Source organism: Triticum urartu, chromosome 4 (genome assembly GCF_003073215.2).
Source record: "Triticum urartu cultivar G1812 chromosome 4, Tu2.1, whole genome shotgun sequence".
Lineage (NCBI taxonomy): Eukaryota > Viridiplantae > Streptophyta > Magnoliopsida > Poales > Poaceae > Triticum > Triticum urartu.
In genome coordinates, this window is record NC_053025.1 from 283,725,422 (window position 1) to 283,745,740 (window position 20,319).

Here is a 20,319-nt window from a genome sequence, read left to right on the forward strand (position 1 = left end):
TCTTCATGAAGGTTCTACATGATGGTTCATCAAGGATTTAATTCCTTCTCGAAGTGTTCATCAAGATTCTTTTTAGAGGAGCTCAAGCTTTCTTCATATTGCAATCCGGAGTGCAATTCTTTCTACCGTATCATTGGAGGTGGTATTATGTCATTCTTGATAATTTGAGTTCATGTTTCATGATTCACATGTTGTTAAGAATGAGGTATTTTAAATCCCTCAATCTATTCATTGGAGCTAACTTGGGTTATTTTTCACCTAAAACCTTCCCTAAGGATTGTTGCTATTTATGGTGCTTTTAAATGACACAAGCTCTTCATTTATCCTTCAAGTGAATTAAGCTTCTCATCTCCTTGTTCATATCAATCCAGTCTATTGTTTCCGTTAGTGGCAGAATTTCACCTCATAGTTTTGAGATGTTCTCCATAAGCCCACTACAACCTTGTTCTTTTCGTTGTTGGTTTTTAACAACTCCGTTCGACCCTTCTCCTAAGGATGCCTTTTCAAGCTCTTTTGTAGTAGAAGCTGGCATTTTCTTCTCCATTCTTTTTTTCAATTATCTATCTTCTATTTCTTTCTTTCGGAGGCATTGTGATGTTGCTCTCTTCAACCCATCTTCTTGTTTTGTCAGGATCGTGCTCTTTTCATGCTTATCCTATTTAACCAGAGTGTTGTGCCCCTTTGCTCAATCTCTTTCATTTTATCAAGTCTTCCATCTCTTTTCAACCGGAGTGCTACCCAAATCGGTCCTTTCTTTTCCTCTTTCTTAACGGAGTGCTTTCAACTTTGTTCATCGCCGTTGCTTGCTTTCTTTCAATTTTTGTAACCTTTTCAAGGTTCTTTGGTTTCACTCGTTTGTCAAAGAAACAACTTAGTTTTACCTCTCCTCTTCCTCTTCCTTTTCCCTCCGGTGCAATTCTAGATCTCGGGACGAGATCCTCTCATAGTGGTGGAGTGTTGTAACGCCCCGAGACCGATGTGCCAGGTGTCTTCCAGTTATTCGCTGTTGTTACCTTGTCATTGCTTGCGTGTCATGCATCTCATATCATGTCATCATGTGCATCGCATTTGCATACATGTTCGTCTCATGCATCCGAGCATTTTCCCCGTTGTCCGTTTTGCAATCCGGCGCTCCTATGTCACCCGGTGTCCCTTTCTACCTCTTTTCGTGTGCGGGTGTTAAACGTTATCGGATTGGACCGAGACTTGCCAAGCAGCCTTGGTTTACTACCGATAGACCGCCTGTCAAGTTTCGTGCCATTTGGACTTCGTTTGATGCTCCAACGGTTAATCGAGGGACCGAAAAGGCCTCGTGTGTGTTGCAGCCCAACACCCTTCCAAAGTGGCTCAAAACCCACCTAAACCTCCTCCATCATCTAGAGCGTTCGATCATGATCGCGTGGCCAGAAACCGCACCTCGTTTGGAGCTTCCTAGCTCCCTCTACCTCTATAAATAGACCCCTTCATTTTCGTTTTCGGATCTTTTCCCCGAAACCCTAGCCATCTCCCTCCTCGCGCCGCCGGACACGTCAATCCCGCACCGGACATGTCCGTCGGACGCGTCACTCTGGCGAATCAGCGCATGCCACGTCACTCCGCCGCCGCTCCCCTCCACTCGTGCGCCGCCACCTCAGCCTTCCTCTGCAACGCGCCCGCCACGGCCCGCGGAGCCCAGGGGGGCCCGCCCGGCCCGGACCGCCAGCGCCGCCGCCCCGACGCGCGCGCGAGGAGCCTCGCGCGCCTCCGTACGCCGCCGCCTCCATTGCCGGCGCAGCCGCCCGCCGCCGCCACCGCGAGCTCCGGCCGCCGCCTCCGCCCTGCTCCGCCACCACGCCGCCTTCTCCACCCTCGCCGGCCACCGTTGCGCCTCGCCGCACCACCGACCTCGGCTTCCGCGCGCGCGCCGCCGCGGAGCACCTCGCCGGCGCCCCACTCTTCCGCTCCGGCCCGACCCTCCTCCGGCTTCCTCCCCGTACTCATCTCCGGTGAGCCTAGCCGGCGAACCTCGAACCGCGAGCCGCCCCGATCTGGATCTGAGATCTGGAATCTCAGAGGTTGACTTTTCTTCCCTAAACCCTAATTATTTTGCCTCCTTCATCAGTGCATAACTCTGCCATCGTAGCTCCGATTCGCGCGTGTAGCATATCAAAATGTTCGTCTCGACGAGTACATCATTTCATCTCATTGCATCATTTTCATTTGAGCTCATCTTGATGCCCGAAATGTCGTTGGAAGAGGGCTATGTGAGGAATATTTCAGATCTGTTTCAGCAAATGGCCTTTTGTCATTTTTGCCATGATTTATGTGTGCATGCTAAGATCCTGAGCTCTACATGTGTTTTGTTATATGCCATGCCATCTTTACAGGGGTGCTTGCCATGTATTTTTGTGATCTTTGTAGTGACTAGCACAAGCATGCAAAGTAGCTTACTCGGTAATGCTGATTTCAGGGACTTAGTTTTTCACTAAGTCATTGTCCTGATATTGTTTTTATGTCATATGTTCATGTTGCTTCCTAGTGATCCATGCCTCTTTTGAGTATGATCATTAAGGATGTTTTGTTAATATTGTGGTGCTCTATCCATCCATGTCTTTGTTTGCATTTATGGAGCACCCTAGCTTGAGTCAATCGAGCTCTACTTTTGTTATAGAATGTTCCTGGTAGATTGTTAACATGTTTAGCGATTTTGCCAAGCTTATTGTTGCTCCGTGCATGCTATGTTGTTGTTCTTGCCATGTATGCTATTTGATGGGTGTATGCTTAGTTTGTGATGCAATGCCTCGTAGTGAGTGCATCGAGCTCGTAAACATGCCTACTTGTTAATCTGTTTTGCATGCTCCAGTTTTTCACTAAGTCTGGATCTGTTTATGTTTTTGCTATGTTCGCATGCTTGCAATTGTATTCTCTGATCCCTTTTGGCTCATGGTCACTAAGGGACTTTTGTCATATGCTTTCAGTAGCTTCATGCCATGCCTTGCTTTGCCATGATATGTTCCTGTAGCATGTAGTTTGCATGCCCTTAAGATTGCTTCCTGAGGATAATTCCTGATATGCTGTTAATTTCACTAAGTCTGAAACCTGTTATTATTTGCATTTTTGCCATGCTTGTTTGAACTTGCTATTGAGTGAATTAGCCGTAGCTCAGTGTTCATCTTTTGTCAAACATCTTGAGTGGATCCCTGCCATGTATTTTGTTGCCATATTTGAGTGTTGTAGCATATTTATCTTGATGCATTTAGTTGGTCACTTGCTATTTATCGCAGACCGGTGCCATATTTGTTTTGCTTGCCATTTCCAAACCGTGCATCCGATTCCGGTGATCCTTATATCGATTTCGACCGAAATCAACTCCTCTTTCCAGTGGCACTCTTGGATTTCCAAGTTGAGGCCAGGTTCAATCATTCCTTTCCAAATCATGCATATGCACCGCATACCGCATACCGCATATCATGTCATGTTCATGTGTTGGTTGTTTACTATGTTGTGTGCTTCTTTCCGGTGTTGCTTCTTCGGGTTGGTTCCGGTAACATCGCGTTTGTGAGGACCCGTTCGACTACGTCCGTTTATCTTCTTCATGGGCTCGTTCTTCTTTCCTTGCGGGATTTCAGGCAAGATGACCATACCCTCGAAATCACTTCTATCTTTGCTTGCTATATGCTCACTCTTTTGCTATGCCTATGCTGCGATACCTACCACTTGCTTATCATGCCTCCCATATTGTTGAGCCAAGCCTCTAACCCACCTTGTCCTAGCAAACCGTTGTTTGGCTATGTTACCGCTTTGCTCAGCCCCTCTTATAGCGTTGTTAGTTGCAGCTGAAGATTGGAGCTTGTTCCATGTTTGGAACATGGATATTTTGTTGGGATATCACAATATCTCTTATTTAATTAATGCATCTATATACTTGGTAAAGGGTGGAAGGCTCGGCCTTATGCCTAGTGTTCTGTTCCACTCTTGCCGCCCTAGTTTCCGTCATATCGGTGTTATGTTCCCAGATTTTGCGTCCCTTACACGGTTGGGTTATAATGGGAACCCCTTGACAGTTTGCTTTGAATAAAACTCCTCCAGCAAGGCCCAACCTTGGTTTTACCATTCACCACCTAGCCTCTTTTTCCCTTGGGTTAGGCCAGCCCAAGGGTCATCTTTATTTTAACCCCCCCCCTAGGCCAGTGCTTGTCTAAGTGTTGGTCCAAACTGAGCGATGTCCGGAGCTACCAGGGGCAACTCTGGGCTGGCCCACCCGACGTCTGGCTCATCCGGTGTGCCCTGAGAACAAGATATGTGCAGCTCCTATCGGGATTTGTCGGCACATCTGGGTGGCTTTGCTGGTCTTGTTTTACCATTGTCGAAATGTCTTGTAACTGGGATGCCGAGTCTGATCGGATTGTCTTGGGAGAAGGAATATCCTTCATTGACCGTGAGAACTTGTGATGGGCTAAGTTGGGACACCCCTGCAGGGATTTAAACTTTCGAAAGCCGTGCCCGCGGTTATGGGCAGATGGGAATTTGTTAATGTCCGGTTGTAGAAAACCTGAAACTTAACTTAATTAAAATGCATCAACCGCGTGTGTAACCGTGATGGTCTCTTCTCGGCGGAGTCCGGGAAGTGAACACGGTGTTGGAGTAATGCTTGACGTAGGTTGTTCTAGGATCACTTCTTGATCATAGTTTCTCGATCGTGCTTTGCCTTCTCTTCTCGCTCTCTTTTGCATATATGTTAGCCACCATATATGCTAGTCGCTTGCTGTAGCTCCACCTCATACCTTTTACCCTTCCTATAAGCTTAAATAGTCTTGATCGCGAGGGTGTGAGATTGCTAAGTCCCCGTGACTCACAGATACTTCCAAAACCAGTTTGCAGGTGCCGATGTTACCGAGCAGGTGACGCAACCAAGCTCAAGGAGGAGCTCGATGAAGATCTTGTCCTTTGTGTTGTTCCGTTTCCAGTTGATCAGTAGTGGAGCCCAGTTGGGACGATCGGGGATCTGTGTAGCTTTTGGGGTAGTTTTCTTTTATTTTGGTTCCGTAGTTGGACCTTGATTGTATCTGGTTGATGTAATGCTTATTCATGTATTGTGTGAAGTGGCGATTGTAAGCCAACTATGTACCTTTTCCCTTATGTATTACATGGGTTGTGTGAAGATTACCTCACTTGCGACATTGCTTTCAATGCGGTTATGCCTCTAAGTCGTGCTTCGACACGTGGGAGATATAGCCGCATCGAGGGCGTTACAAGTCGAACCAGCTCTGCCCCTATGTACTGACGACCTTGATGTTCCTGTGGAAGTGCTTCAGTCCCGTTGGCGCGCGCATCGGGGCTCCGTCATCGAGCAAGTTCAACTACGCTGGTCCGGAACGGCAGCTACCGGCATAACCTGGGAAGACAAGGAAGCGCTTCGCGCTCGTTTTCCCCACGCGGCGGCTTGGGGCAAGCCGCACGTCAAGAAGAGGGGGATGTCAGCGCCCCTGACAAGATGGGACCATCCACAGGAGCTCAAGGGGCCAACGATGCACGGGCCAAGCGTCCACGAGTTGCCAACCCACGAGTCAGCGGGCCGGACTGGGTAACCGCGGTCCAACTCCTTCCTCCTACTACTTAACTTGCATCGCTGGGAGAGAACCATCCAGAGGATCAGGCACCCAGCGGCTTGGCTACCTACTACCGTTCCCCATTTCACATGAACCCTAGCCACAACACATGCAATCGAGTTGTAACCGCCACCTAAATCATATTCCTGTGAGAATTGTTGCCAAGTAATCGAGAGTCTAGTTCGTGCCTATCAAAGTCGGAGTCATCGAGTCTCGAGAGGATGACGATGACACCTACTCCCTCCGTTCTAAATTACTCGTTGCCGAAATAAAAGTATCTAGAACTAAAATACATCTAGATATACCCATATCTATGACAAGTAATTCGGAACGGAGGGAGTAGATGACTACGACACATAATTCTTCTCAGAGGCGGGTGTCAAGTTTTTGTGTCAGTGCCCATGTAACTTGGCACTGCCGTGGACAATATTGCGCATGTGTTTGTTATGTGGTTTTAGTCCGGTTTTCCAGAGCAAACAGCACAAAAAGATACGACTGATATTTTGGCCACGATGCCTTATTTGGGATTATTTGTCTGAAAACTAAGCTGCCACTACAATTACCAAAACTCTACATGAGCGATCAAATGTCACTGCGGTGAATAGATACAGAAATCGGACCAAAACTTCAGATTTTTTTGCCATCAAAGCTAACAAAACAGGAAAAAGAATTTTTCCAACTCTGAAACAAAAGCGAGTTAACAGAAGACGCCACTGGTTTAATACTAGGCTTCTCTAAGTTACAAAAAAAAATCTCAAAACCCTACTCAAGATTTCTTTCCTTTTTCCTGCTCCTGCCAATCAAATCCATATATAGAAGAGCTTTACAGAAATTTGTTAGCATCGGCATCCTTCAACGCCAGCAGTTATAGGTCACGATCGACAATTCTTCAGTTTCTCAGGGGAATGGACATTTTCTATCTTTGCCATCAACATCCAAGAGTGAAGGCACAGTTTTGGAGAATGGCCCAATAATTAATATTTGCAGAACTTAATTGTCTTTATTTTCCAAAGAGAAGACTTAGTCAGCCCTTAGTCTTAAGATTTCCTTAGCTGTTCTCCTCCGAAAGTATTCCATGTGTTCCTGCAGTTCACAAACTAATGTGCATAAGCATTCATACCATATAATCACCTTAAGATAGACCAGCTTCCGCCATTTTATACTTTAGCCCCAATGTGTATGCATCAATCTAGAATAAGCATCTCCATACAGTCCCAGAAACAAATCCAGTGCTAAATTTTTGGCAGATCAAATTTACTCACCTGACCAAAAGATAAGCCGACTCCTCTGCTGTGGAAATCAATGTACTTGAGCATAAACATACCACAATCCCACCTGAAATAATTGAAGACTCATCAAAATTGATCTTTAAGTTTAAAACATACTTTGTGCACGACCAGCCAACTAAACATGGATTTCAAAGAAAGGACATATACAGATGGTGCATATGTACTACTACCTCCGATCCATAAAAAGTGACGCAGTTTTGAACTAACTCCAGTTCAAAACTAGTTCAAAACCGTGACACTTATTTTGGATCAGAGGGAGTAAATGATACTAATACTCAACAAATTATGGTTACAGGAACTGAAAGCGGATATTACCCATAAATAGTGAGTTTACACATTAAATGATCATTAGTGTAAACAAGACGTACCCATTCTCTTGTAAAGGAATACGATCAATAGATTCTTTGGTCCAAGAACTTATGTCAATCTCTTTATTACTCTTGTCCTTCACTTCATCCACAATATATCTAGCCTGTATATGGAGTAAAGAAGAAACACCATTACATTACTCAATTTATAAGCAAGAATTAGACGGAAATGCCTAATGGAGATAGTATTATTTAGTACTTCTAGCAGATAGAAAGAACCAAGATCAGGTGAATTCTCCCAGAGCATAGCACATGTGCAGAGGCCCATAAACATATGGTTTCCCCCTAATTTAACATTTGACATTTGGAAGAGGTGCACCAATAGTTTTACTTAAGTTAAACTAAAAAAATGTTATTTATATATTTAACTAACTTTCATGAAAAATAAGCACTCCCAAATTGGAATGGAACCAGGGTGCATTTGATTCATCTACTGCCAGCTGTTCGCCCTTTTCATCTAAAAAATAACTCCCTGCTTTCTTTTTACATCATGTATGACTTTTCAAAGTCTTTAGCATGCTACTTTTGAACTTCCCATTACGATGTATTAGTGGAATTAACATATACTTTTTAATGATAAATCTAATGATTCAATTTTATAGCTAGTCTAAAAATTAATAAATCTAAACAGTCAAATTTAGAAAGTTCTCTTTGCAAGGAAATCTTTAAAAAGTTCGACAACAAGGATTCTAGTAAGTAAAAAAAGAATAGAGGCAGTACATAAAAATTCAGTTCTAACGCAGAACTCCCTCCTCCCAACCCTATCCGTCATCCAAAGCCTTCTTCACACCGCTGCCACGGTCCCCATCTTATCGCCCATCCAGCAGTCTCGTCGGCGGCAAGAGGAGTGAGGACCTGTCCACTTCATTTTCCTTAGTTCTAGTAGGGTTTTTTTTACTAGGTTGGTTTCCTGGTGACATTGGCCGAGTGGTGGCGAGTGGTGATGATGGCGCATTGGAATAAGGTCTTTCCAGCCTCTCCCTACCTCGACGTCATCCAATTTGACGCCGACGAAGGGCCTGTGAGGGTAGGTGTTGCCATATCCATTGGCTCTTCAGATCTTGGCAGTTGGTGCGTCAATCAAGGGAAGCTGTTGGTCGCATCTTGGTGTGGCGACTTCGGCATCTTCTTTTGATTTGTTCGACAAAGGGCCTATGAGGGTAGGTGTTGCCGTATCTCGCTCTCTACGGATCTTGGCAGTTGGTGTGTCAATCATGAGAAGCTGTTGGTTGGATCTTGGTGTGGCAATTTCGGCATCTTCTTTTGATTTGTCGCCCGGTTTCTCCAACCCTATGGACTCGTGGTGAAGAATTGTAAGCCTGTGCTGCGTGGGGTGACGACCCAACCGATGTTCCTTCAGCGGTTTCTTCGTTTCAAGCGGTGAGTGGCTATTGTGGTCTTCAAAGCCTAGTATGGAGAGGGCGTTTGCAGGTGTCTGTTTCCTTTGTTGTCGGTTCAGTGCAATTTTCAATATCCGGAGGGTGGAGTACTATCGAAGGAAGATGACTAGTATTATTTTCAATGTAGTTTTATTTTACTGGTCATTTTGCGTCCAATTGCCTATCCCAACTTCTTTGGGACTGAAGGTTTTCTTGTTGTTGTTGTTGTTGCCCTTGTACTAGCTACTGTTACCAATTGTCTTTCCATTGTACTAGCTACTGTTTTCCTTGATAATTATCAGATCTAACATGCCCTTTGGGTGTCTTTTCTGGAAGAAAAAATATGAAAAAAGGAAGTTACCAGCATTTCGTATACACGAAGATCATCGCCGCCAAGAGAATCAAGATATTGTACTGTCTTCGCCTTCATGTTTATAATTGCCAAACACCAATGCACATTTTGATGTACGGGGACAAAGATCTGCAAAGTAAATTCTGAACATAAGAAATAAGCACGTGCAGTAACAATAGAAAATTAAAGAACACAGCATCCACTTTACTTTATCACATTCAATGAGCTCATAACCCAACTTCCTGGAGGTAGTCCATCTTTTTACAGATTTGTAGTCATATCCAGTTTTTCCACAAGCAAGCTGAGCAAGAATTCAGAAAATAAACAGGGCTGAATTAGATGGTAATCAATTTTATCCAAATGAAAATCAAGGCTGAAATGCATGATATCTAGTCTAATTTCCAATGAAAGGTCTCAAAATCAAGTAACAACACAACAAAAGGAACCAAATAAGGCAGACAGAGAACTACTCTCCATTCAAAAATGTGTGTGTCCATGGCATGCATGAAGTGAAACTTTCCTGATTGTGACTACTCAGGAGGGCAATCTAATGTATTCCAAACAGATGCCCCAAGTAAAAAATTCAAATTAGGAAACCCAGGAGGTCAATCATGGTATATTCAAACATCCTAATATCAATGACCAAAGATGTATCTATAATGGTCACACAAAAGTGACATAAGTATAATTTAGCTTAAAAAAATAGATGTTTCCACAGTATATTACGAGGCCGTGAGTCCTTGATAATATTACAAGAATTTGTGGCCAAACAGATACTTTTGAACCACATCTATACTCACATAAAAATCTCAGTTAGTGATGATGGTGTGAGGTGCACCTGCCATCTATGATTTCAGACCATCAGATTTCCATCTAACGCGTGCAAATGCAAGGCATGGCACATTTGCAGAAACATGCCCGCCACTCTGCCCAAATTTTCACGGAACTGCTTGATCTTTCCCGTCCAACCCCAATCCCCATCCCTTCCCAGCTCAAGCCGCCCACCTCCTGACCTCTAGGCCTACGACTCCGTATCCATCAACACCTAAAAGGCTAGAACCGCCGCCGCCGCCGCCGCCGGCCCCTCCACCGGCCACCTGTGTGCCAATGCCCCCTCCATCTAGCCACCATCCACATCTGCGCCGCCTACAACGCCCCATTCTTCTGCGCCTCCGCCCCTAGCTCGCCCATCCAAAGCTTATCTCCGTCGTCCCGAGCAAGCCACCAAACCTACAAACGAGATGCTCGATTTTTCTGCCCTCCGTATACGAGGGTGCCAAGCTGCCGGATCTGGTGGAAATCACCCCAATCCCAGGGTGAGCTCATATGGCAGCTGGCTCGAGTTAGTCTACAGACCTCCACGGCCACTACACATGAGTTGACCGACACCTAGCCAGGCCGCCACGTATGCGGATGCACAGCTCGTGGATCCAATGGAGCTGGCCCCAATACCAGCATCAGCTCGTCCCGCCGCTGCCCCTAAATCGCCTACAGGCTGCCGCAGGAGTCACTCACGTGGTCGGATTAACAACCTGGTCGTCAACTTCCCTCCAGGTATTCTCTACGTCCAGTTACATCAGTGCGTTCTTGCTGAGTTGAGATAGAGCAGTTAATTATTTCTCTCTGAATATGTGCATATTGAGAAGAAACTACAGAGAGCAGTTTTGTTCTCTGCATTATGTGTATACGGGAGCAGCAACTACCAAAACAGTGGATGATGTGCAGTTAGCAGTTTATTCTTCCTTAAATGCAAGTTAGTGCAAATGTTAAATAATTAGACAGTTCATAATTTGGATTTGCACATTCTTTCCTAGCTAGCTGGTAAGAAATATGATTTATTCGACTAATTGCATCCAGAACTCTTTCTACATAGATGTTATTTCAATGGTCATGGGCTGTGGACGGTGGTTACTACTCATGTCATGGATCGTGGAATCTGACAAATTATGATTTTTGTTTCTAAGTGTTTATTCAAACAATAGATTGTTAAAGTTCAGAAACAGGCAAGTATCCTGTAGCGTGATGGTGTAACATTTGGTATGGTGGTAACTAAAAATTCAGGAGTATTAGACTTTTCATCTTCTAACTTATGTAGGCAGCTGGCTTATGCACAATACTAAGTTGTTCCAAACCCGCCATAAGCATTCTAGCATGAATACCCTCCTAGCAATATCCCCACCTTTTTGTAGGGGAAATCGTTTAAAAACAACCGGATGATTCGCTGGAGGCCACGCGTCGCGGTGGTTCCACGCACGACGCACTGCTTTTCCTCTGGAGCCACTCGTTTCTATCGTTATCTTTTCTCTCACACAGCCAGACCGCCTCGTCTCCTGCCTCGTTCCTTCTCCCACCTCTCTGCCCAACTCCTCCAACCACCGCACTGAGAAGCTGCGCCGGCGCCGCGCGCTGCTGCTGCACCCCTTCGTTTTGCAGCGGGCACCATGCTGCAGACGCCCGCGTTTTGCAGCCGTCCATGGAGGAGCTCTTCAATCCCGTCGCGCAGCTCGCCACCGGCGCTGCAATGGAGCGTGCCTGGGGCTGCAATGAAGCGCCGCCAGAGTCGTTGGAGCTCCGTGCGCGGCTTCAATGGAGCACGGCTGATTTCGTTGGAGCTCCGCGCGCGGCTGCAATGTGGCTTCGTCGGGCCGACGTAACCTCGCCGGTGCTTCAATGGAGCTTCGCCGGTCCGACGACATCTCGCCGGTGCTTCAATGGAGCTTCGCCGGGCCACCGGAACCTCGTCGGTGCTTCAATGGAGCTTCGCCGGGCCGACGGAACCTCGCCAGTGCTTCAATGGAGCTTCGCTAGGCCGACGAACCTCGCCGCTGCTTCAATGGAGCTTCGCTAGGCCGAAAGAAACCTCGCGATTGTTCCAATGGAGCATTCCGGGCCGCCGGAGCATCGTCAGCGTTGCAATGGGGCATTGCCGGGCCGTCAGAGCATCGCCGATGCTTCAAGGGATGGTCACAGCAGCATAGTTGCTGGTGCTGCAATCCCGGAGCTTGCCAGTGCGTAGCGAGCTCGCTGACGTTTTGCTCTGAGATACGGCGACGCGGCCGCTGCAACCTGAGCGCTGCGCTAGTGCAAGCAAGAGTTGATGCTGCAAGTCAGGTAGCTACGGTTCTCGCCGGAGCTATGCGTGTCGTGCCGCGCTGGAGCCTGGAGGCGAGGATTCTGCGTTGCACATGCAGTCGCGACGGAGGAGACACGAGCGTATTGTGATGGCGTGGTTCGGGAAACAAGTGGCCCTAATCAACGCAAATCGACGGCTAGGAAGGCGGCTGATCTTTTCTAAGATCAGCCGGCTGATTCCTAGCAGCCCCCTTTTGTAGGTGCAGAAACTGAAATACTGAGGAAGCACACAGACTTATAAAGCGGGAGTTTTGTTAGACATAAAGAGGAAAGAATATATGTTTTTTGTTGCCCTTCAACATCTAATCTACTTCTGATGAAGAGTAAGAACGTCTCTACATATCAACAACTCCCGCTTCATCTTTGTTAAGCAATGCCTATTTGTGCAATTGACCTCAATACCATGCCTGCCATAACTTTGTGGTCAAATAATTTGTTGGCACCCCAAAATTTAGCAATGATATAGATCGGTTTGGGAATATACTACTATTAGACAAGGATGCCACTTTTATTGCTGAGTTGACATCAAAACTGGACGATGCAAGTCACTGTGTAGTTCTATAAAATGTCTGTCGGCTTTGTTTGATAGGTACATCTCCATCAGTTAGTGTGCATTCCGTATAAAATGCATCGCAAGTGTTGTCAATTGTTTGTTCCTTTGTCTAGGTATACTATGGACCCTCTATAGGCACATTTCCCCCTTTTGCCTAAATATATTACAGAACCTATCAAATGTGCTTTGTGTGGTTAAGATGTGGAGGATGGACTAGCTGGTACGGTCTACCACAGGCGTCATCCTATCCAGCCGTGTGCATCTATCTCCCATGGTAGCAAATTATTTTCGTTGTAGTCTATCTTAGTGCACCAACGGACATTGTGTGTTATCTCTTTTGTGTTTTCTGTGCTTTTTTGTACCATAATTTTCCCAGTGCCAATTATGCATGTGCATACAATACGGTTTGAACCTGTATATACTCTCTTATGTATTCAAGTTTTATATCAAGTACTTTTAATTACGTTTTCCTTTTTTTCCATGTTCTTTCTCTTGGCCGATTGCTGATTGTGATATGTTTGTGGGACTATAATGCACTTAGCAAACTGTTTTAGCAATATTTGGTATTGACTGACACACTTGCAATATTGCAGAATTCTATGCTACAAGGATACAATTAAGTGATTTGGAACGCTAGAATATCAATTTGTTTGAGATGCCATTCACCATCATGTTTACCCATGGGCGGCATGCTACTTCATATAATGCTCACAGACATGGAGAGATGACGATGCATGACATGGAAGGGTGACCGAATAGAAAATGTGCTAGCAGGTTCAGTCAGTAGCCGCCACCCCTACATTGCACAGATTCATGGGGACAAGTATTGGTATTGGCGCATTGTCGTTCTTCTATTATTGATAGTAAAGGTTAGGTTAAAGTGACGTGCTTAATATGTCACTATTTCTAGCAGAGAATGGTGTGTGGGCTGGAGGGTGAAGCACATGTTAAGCGAAGAGGAGCTGAAGACAGAGACTTATTTGGATTATCATTGCAATTACCAAATGTGTGTGTGGAAAGATTTTCTTTGTCACATGCTCTATGCACTACAGGATAGAGCAAGGACTGATAAAGCACAGGAAGCCCTCCTGAAAGGTGAATATGGAGAAGAAACCGTTTGGCTTAGAAGAAGGGGTTTTTAGTTGGAAACCATAGGTTCGACTGTGCTCGACGTGTATTGATCAACAATATAACATCACTTTGATCAATATCTCGGTACATTTTATTATTGTTTTTTAGCAATGTACTCGCTCTTGACTACTCCCTCTGTAACGATCTTATATTTCTTTACAGAGGGAGTACAATTTAAGTAAATAATGTTCCACATCGTCTTTTGTGATTCTGTTGCGTAGCACGGGCATCTTACTAGTAATTTATAAAGTGACAGGCATAAGCAGCATGGAACATACACTAAGTGATAAGCTAATGCATGTCCATAAATTGAGCCAGAACCAAGGTACAACATAGCAACCTTCGAGCACTAACCACAGTATCTAAACCGCTCATCAAGCATATTGCAACTAATCCTAAGTCGGCATGTGATTAGAAGAAATGCAAAAACAAACGAATCCATAGAACACAGGAAAGATATGCAAATATTTAATATGACACTCTGCACATTCAATAGGAGAAAACACAAGGTGCATGTATTCTAACCTTCTTATAAAAAAATGTATTGAAGAAATGGCATTTCAAGAACCTTTTTGGTTCTCTCATTCCCCTCTCCTTTAACAATTCAAGGTACAAATTAATGACCTGAAAACAACAGGAATCACTTTCCCCATTACGCATGAAAATATCAGTGTAAAGCTTACATGTTTGCAATCAGTGAAGATGGTTTAGTACATTTAAGATGAATATTTACCTCATCATTTAACCAGCCATGTGGTCTCAAACACCGAATTTTTTCCCTGCTAACCTCAATGTTAGACGGTTCATGCAGCACCAGGACTTTGCTACTGTAAGAGAAAAGGGGCAATGTTATATTTCTGTACAGAGGAAGTATATAGGAAAGCTTCAAACAAGATGCAATTGTCATCAAACGTACCTTGAACCATTACCATACAAACAATCCTGAACTTCCATTTCATCTTCAGCAGTTATAGGTACAAAGAATTGAGACAGATCCTGAAGACAGATCAACACACATAAATCAAAGGGTTAATGGAGAATATAAGGTTGTCGCGACCAAGCAGGTCAATCAGCCACCCATTAAAGAGAAAAGAAACAGAAGAGGACCACTCAGGTTGCCTCTTTTAAAACTTCATGAAGCAAACCAGATTTGACACCTTCAGATTGCGCGCTATTTCGCTATGCCTTCTCCATTTCTTTCGCAAATTCAATGCATGTTTTTCGATTGGGGCAACACTAGTTTTCTCTAAAGCCTAATGCAAATCCAGTTGGCATATCCCTCATTTATCAATTTGTCCACTCTTGCAACGTGGGTTCCCTTACAGAGCTATCGTCCATGAACGTAATCTTCCTACTCACCCTGCATATACCAACATAAAAAGGCGCCGATAAAACATACCTCCTTAGGCGGCTCAGCCAGCGTCCTCTGCTCCTCAAGCGTCTTCTCCAGAAGAGCCACCCTCCTCTGCTCTTCAAGCGTCTTCTCCAGAAGAGCCACCCTCCTCTGCTCCTCAAGCGTCTTCTCCAGAAGAGCCACCCGGGCGTCGATCTCGCCCAAGCTCTTGTCATTATGTCTCGTCTCCTCGTGGAGATACTTCCAATACGGTTTCACCTTTTCCCGCCGAGGAGGAGGCGGCGCCGCTGCCTTCAAGGCGACCTTCACGGGGTCATCTACTTTCCAATTCCCCGCGACCACCACGCGCCCTGGCTTCACATCGCTATTCTTGGTGAGACACGTGAGATCCGACGGATCCTGCGGCACATCCTTCGACGCACGGACCCAGCCCTTGAGCAGCCTCAGGCCGTTGCCCCATCCCAGCCTGTCGGGGATGCTGCAGATGTAGTCCCACATGTCGAAATCAGCGGATTTGGCTTCCGGCGGGGGCACGAGGAAGCAGTCGGGAACGAGGACGCGCACGCCGCGGCGCTTGCGCTGCTGGCCGCGCCAGTGGTCGTCGAGGCGACCGTCAGCCGGTAGGCAGCGCTTGCGGCAATTAAAGCGGAGTAGTGCGTCCGTGTTCATGGCAGGGACAAGGATGCCAGCGCCATGGAAGGTGGTAGGTCAGCAGCGGGGCATGCTGGAAGCGGAAACCCTAGGTTGGGTTCGTCGGGGGCTAGGGGTTTGAGCCCGAGAAAAATTCACTCACAAAACTTTAGCCGGATGACACTTTGGTACCATTACTTTAAAATACCCATACTACGGTTCATGTACTTACACACAGGGTTCACTTTGATCCGTATGTACAATTTCGTCTATATTCGCTGACTTGGCCGAGTCAGCGGCCGCCAGCTCGCTTTGACCGCCACATAGTCAATCTTAGGGTGAATACTACTCGATCCGGGGTGATTTTGCAAAAACGCCATGCCCACCTTCTCTTTCTCTTCTTTGAGCGCGAGGAATCGGTTTGAGCTACTGAGTGCCCTGCTTGCTGCTGGTTCTTTGATCGTCTGGAGTTTTGAGCTGATTTGGAGGAGGCGGGGGTGAATCGGTGGAGGGATGTCGCGGCGGCTGTCGTTGCCGGCGGGCGAGCCGGTCACGCTGACCGTGTCGCCGACGAGAGGGAAGGGTGCTGGCGGCGAGAGCCCCGGGGATGGGGTCGTGAGGAGGGGGGTCCGGGCTCACCAGCCCCGTACCCAGACACTCCATTTGGCTCCTCCACCGCGACGATGCAGGTCTCGCCGGTGCGCCTGAGCGGGGGGAGCCGGTACGCGTCGAGGGACGGTGCCGACGCGAGCGTCGAGTTCGTGCACTACACCGTGCACATCCCGCCCACGCCGGACAGGACCACGGCGTCCGCGTCCACGGACGCGCCCGCAGTTGAGGAGGAGGGGGAGGTGCTGCCGGAGAGGAGCTACGTCTCCGGCACCATCTTCACCGGCGGCCTCAACTGCGCGACGCGCGCCCACGTGCTCAGCAACTCCGCCGACGGTGCTTGATACGTCTCCAACGTATCTATAATTTTTAATTGCTCCATGCTATATTGTCTACTGTTTTGGACATTATTGGGCTTTATTATCCACTTTTATATTATTTTTGGGACTAACCTATTAACCGGAGGCCCAACCCAGAATTGCTGTTTTTTGCCTATTTTAGGGTTTCGAAGAAAAGGAATATCAAACGGAGTCCAAACGGAATGAAACCTTCGGGAACGTGATTTTCTCACCGAACATGATCCAGGAGACTTGGACCCTACGTCAAGAAACAAAGGAGGAGGCCACGAGGTAGGGTGCGCGCCTACCCCCCAGGCGCACCCTCCACCCTCGTGCCCCCCTGTTGCTCCACCGACGTACTCCTTCCTCCTATATATACCTACGTACCCCCAAACGATCAGATACGGAGCCAAAACCCTAATTCCACCGCTGCAACTTTCTGAATCCACGAGATCCCATCTTGGGGCCTGTTCCGGAGCTCCGCCGGAGGGGGTATCCATCACAGAGGGCTTGTACTTCATCACCATAGCCCCTCCGATGAAGTGTGAATATTTTACCTCAGACCTAGGGGTCCATAGTTATTAGCTAGATGGCTTCTTCTCTCTTTTTGGATCTCAATACAATGTTCTCCCCCTCTCTTGTGGAGATCTATTCGATGTAATCTTTTTTTTGCGGTGTGTTTGTTGAGACCGATGAATTGTGGGTTTATGATCAAGTCTATCTATGAACAATATTTGAATATTCTCTGAATTCTTTTATGTATGATTGGTTATCTTTGCAAGTCTTTTCGAATTATCAGTTTGGTTTGGCCTACTAGATTGATCTTTCTTGCAATGGGAGAAGTGCTTAGCTTTGGGTTCAATCTTGCGGTGTACTTTCCCAGTGACAGTAGGGGCAGCAAGGCACGTATTGTATTGTTGCCATCGAGGATAACAAGATGGGGTTTTCATCATATTGCATGAGTTTATCCCTTTACATCATGTCATCTTGCTTAAGGCGTTACTCTGTTTTCATGAACTTAATACTCTAGATGCATGCTGGATAGCGGTCGATGAGTGGAGTAATAGTAGTAGATGCAGGCAAGAGTCGGTCTACTTGTCTCGGACGTGATGCCTATATACGTGATCATACCTAGATATTCTCATAACTATGCTCAATTCTGTCAATCGCTCAACAGTAATTTGTTCACCCACCGTAAATACCTATGCTCTTGAGAGAAGCCACTAGTGAAACCTATGGCCCCCAGGTCTATCTTCATCATATTAATCTTCCAATACTTAGTAATTTCCTTTGCTTTTTACTTTGATTTTATTTTACTTTGCATCTTTATCATAAAAATACCAAAAATATTATCTTATCATATCTATCAGATCTCACTCTCATAAAGTGGCCGTGTAGGGATTGACAACCCCTTATCGCGTTGGTTGCGAAGATTTATTTGTTTTGTGCAGGTGCAAGGGACTCGCGCGTAGCCTCCTACTGGATTGATACCTTGGTTCTCAAAAACTGAGGGAAATACTTACGCTACTTTACTGCATCATCCCTTCCTCTTCGGGGAAAACCAACGCAGTGCTCAAGAGGTAGCAAGAAGGATTTCGGGCGCCATTGGCGGGGAGTCTACGCAAAAGTCAATATACCAAGTACCCATCACAATCCTTATCTCCCGCATTACATTATTTGCCATTTGCCTCTCGTTTTCCTCTCCCCCACTTCACCCTTGCCGTTTTATTCGCCCTCTCTCTCTATCCTCCCTCTCTTTCTCTATTTGCCTCTTTTTGCCCTCTTACTTTTTGTTTGCTTGTGTGTTGGATTGCTTGCTTGTCTCGATGGCTTAAGATAACACTAAATTATGTGACTTTACCAATACCAACAACAATGATTTTATTAGCACTCCGATTGCTCCTCTTACCGATGCTGAATCTTGTGAAATTAATGCTGCCTTGCTGAATCTTGTCATGAAAGATCCGTTTTCCGGCCTTTCTAGTGAAGATGCCGCTACCCATCTAAATAGCTTCGTTGATTTGTGTGATATGCAAAAGAAGAAAGATGTGGATAACTATATTGTTAAATTGAAGCTATTTCCTTTTTCGCTTAGAGATCGTGCTAAAGCTTGGTTTTCATCTTTGCCTAAAAATAGTATTGATTCATGGAATAAGTCCAAAGATGCTTTTATCTCTAAGTATTTTCCTCCCTCTAAGATCATCTCCCTTAGAAACGATATTATGAATTTTAAGCAACTTGATCATGAACATGTTGCACAAGCTTGGGAGAGGATGAAATTAATGATACATAATTGCCCTACTCATGGTTTAAATTTGTGGATGATTATACAAAAAATTTATGCCGGATTGAATTTTGCTTCTAGAAACCTTTTAGATTCGGCCGCGGGAGGCACTTTTATGGAAATCACTTTAGGAGAAGCTACTAAACTCCTAGATAATATTATGGTTAATTATTCTCAATGTCATACTGAAAGATCTACTAATAAAAAGGTGCATGCGATAGAAGAAAATAATGTTTTGAGTGGAAAGATGGATGAACTTATGAAATTATTTGCTAGTAAAAGTGTTTCTTCTGATCCTAATGATATGCCCTTGTCTACTTTGATTGCGAATAATAATGAATCTATGGATGTGAATTTTGTTGGTAGGAACAATTTTGGTAACAACGCGTGTAGAGGAAATTTTAATCCTAGGCCTTATCCTAGTAATCCCTCTAATAATTATGGTAATTCCTACAACAATTCTTATGGAAATTATAATAAGATTCCCTCTGATTTTGAATCTAATATTAAAGAATTTATTACTTCGCAAAAGAATTTCAATGCTTTGATTAAAAAATTTGCTTAAGATTGATGAGTTGGCTAGGAATGTTGATAGAATTTCTCTTGATGTTGATTCTTTGAAATTTAGATCTATTCCATCTAAGCACGATATCAATGAGTCTCTCAAAGCCATGAGAATTTACATTGATGATTGCAAAGAAAGAACCGCTAGGATGCGTGCTAAGAAAGATGCCTTTATAAGAGCGTGTTCTTTTAGTTCATATGAAAATAAAGATGAAGATCTAAAAATTATTGATGTGTCCCCTATTAAATCTTTGTTTTGCAATATGAATCTTAATAATGATGGGACTGAATATGATTCACCTTTACCTAGAAGGCGTTCCAAGAATTCGGAGTTTTTAGATCTTGATGCTAAAATTGATAAAAGTGGGATCGAAGAAATTAAAACCCTAGATGTTGCTAAACCCACTATTTTGGATTTCAAGAAATTTAATTATGAAAATTTCTCTTTGATTGATTGTATTTCCTTGTTGCAATCCATGCTAAATTCTCCTCATGCTTATAGTCAAAATAAAGCGTTCACTAAACATATCGTTGATGCCTTGATGCAATCTTATGAAGAAAAACTTGAATTGGAAGTTTCTATCCCTAGAAAACTTTATGATGAGTGGGAAACAACTATTAAAATTAAGATTAAAGAACATGAGTTCTATGCTTTATGTGATTTGGGTGCTAGTGTTTCCACGATTCCAAAGACTGTGTGTGATTTGTTAGGTTTCCGTAATTTTGATGATTGCTCTCTAAACTTGAA

The 20,319-nt window shown here is 45.0% G+C and overlaps 1 protein-coding gene and 1 pseudogene across 1 annotated transcript; one reads left to right on the forward strand and one right to left on the reverse strand.

Moving 5' to 3' along the window:
- Positions 1 to 6,081: 6,081 nt before the first annotated feature.
- LOC125551493 (putative ubiquitin-like-specific protease 1B) lies at positions 6,082 to 15,953 on the reverse strand. The gene is made up of 9 exons (XM_048714750.1): positions 15,192 to 15,953; positions 14,709 to 14,788; positions 14,526 to 14,619; positions 14,318 to 14,416; positions 9,185 to 9,277; positions 8,986 to 9,105; positions 7,246 to 7,349; positions 6,851 to 6,923; positions 6,082 to 6,671 (listed from the first exon to the last, which is right to left on the reverse strand). The coding sequence occupies exons 1-9, from the start codon at positions 15,813 to 15,815 to the stop codon at positions 6,609 to 6,611; spliced, it is 1,350 nt and encodes a 449-aa protein (XP_048570707.1). The 5' UTR covers positions 15,816 to 15,953; the 3' UTR covers positions 6,082 to 6,608.
- A 336-nt stretch (positions 15,954 to 16,289) lies between these two features.
- LOC125554722 overlaps positions 16,290 to 20,319 on the forward strand; it is a 39,800-nt pseudogene continuing 35,770 nt past the window's right edge.

Coding starts and splice junctions, on each gene's coding strand:
- LOC125551493 (XM_048714750.1), bottom strand. CDS start 15,815: ATGAACACGGACGCACTACTCCGCTTTAATTGCCGCAAGCGCTGCCTA. Junction 9,278..14,317: donor ATACATTTTTTTATAAGAAG/GTTAGAATACAT, acceptor ATTCTTGCTCAG/CTTGCTTGTGGAAAAACTGG. Junction 6,672..6,850: donor TCGGCTTATCTTTTGGTCAG/GTGAGTAAATTT, acceptor TGTGAACTGCAG/GAACACATGGAATACTTTCG.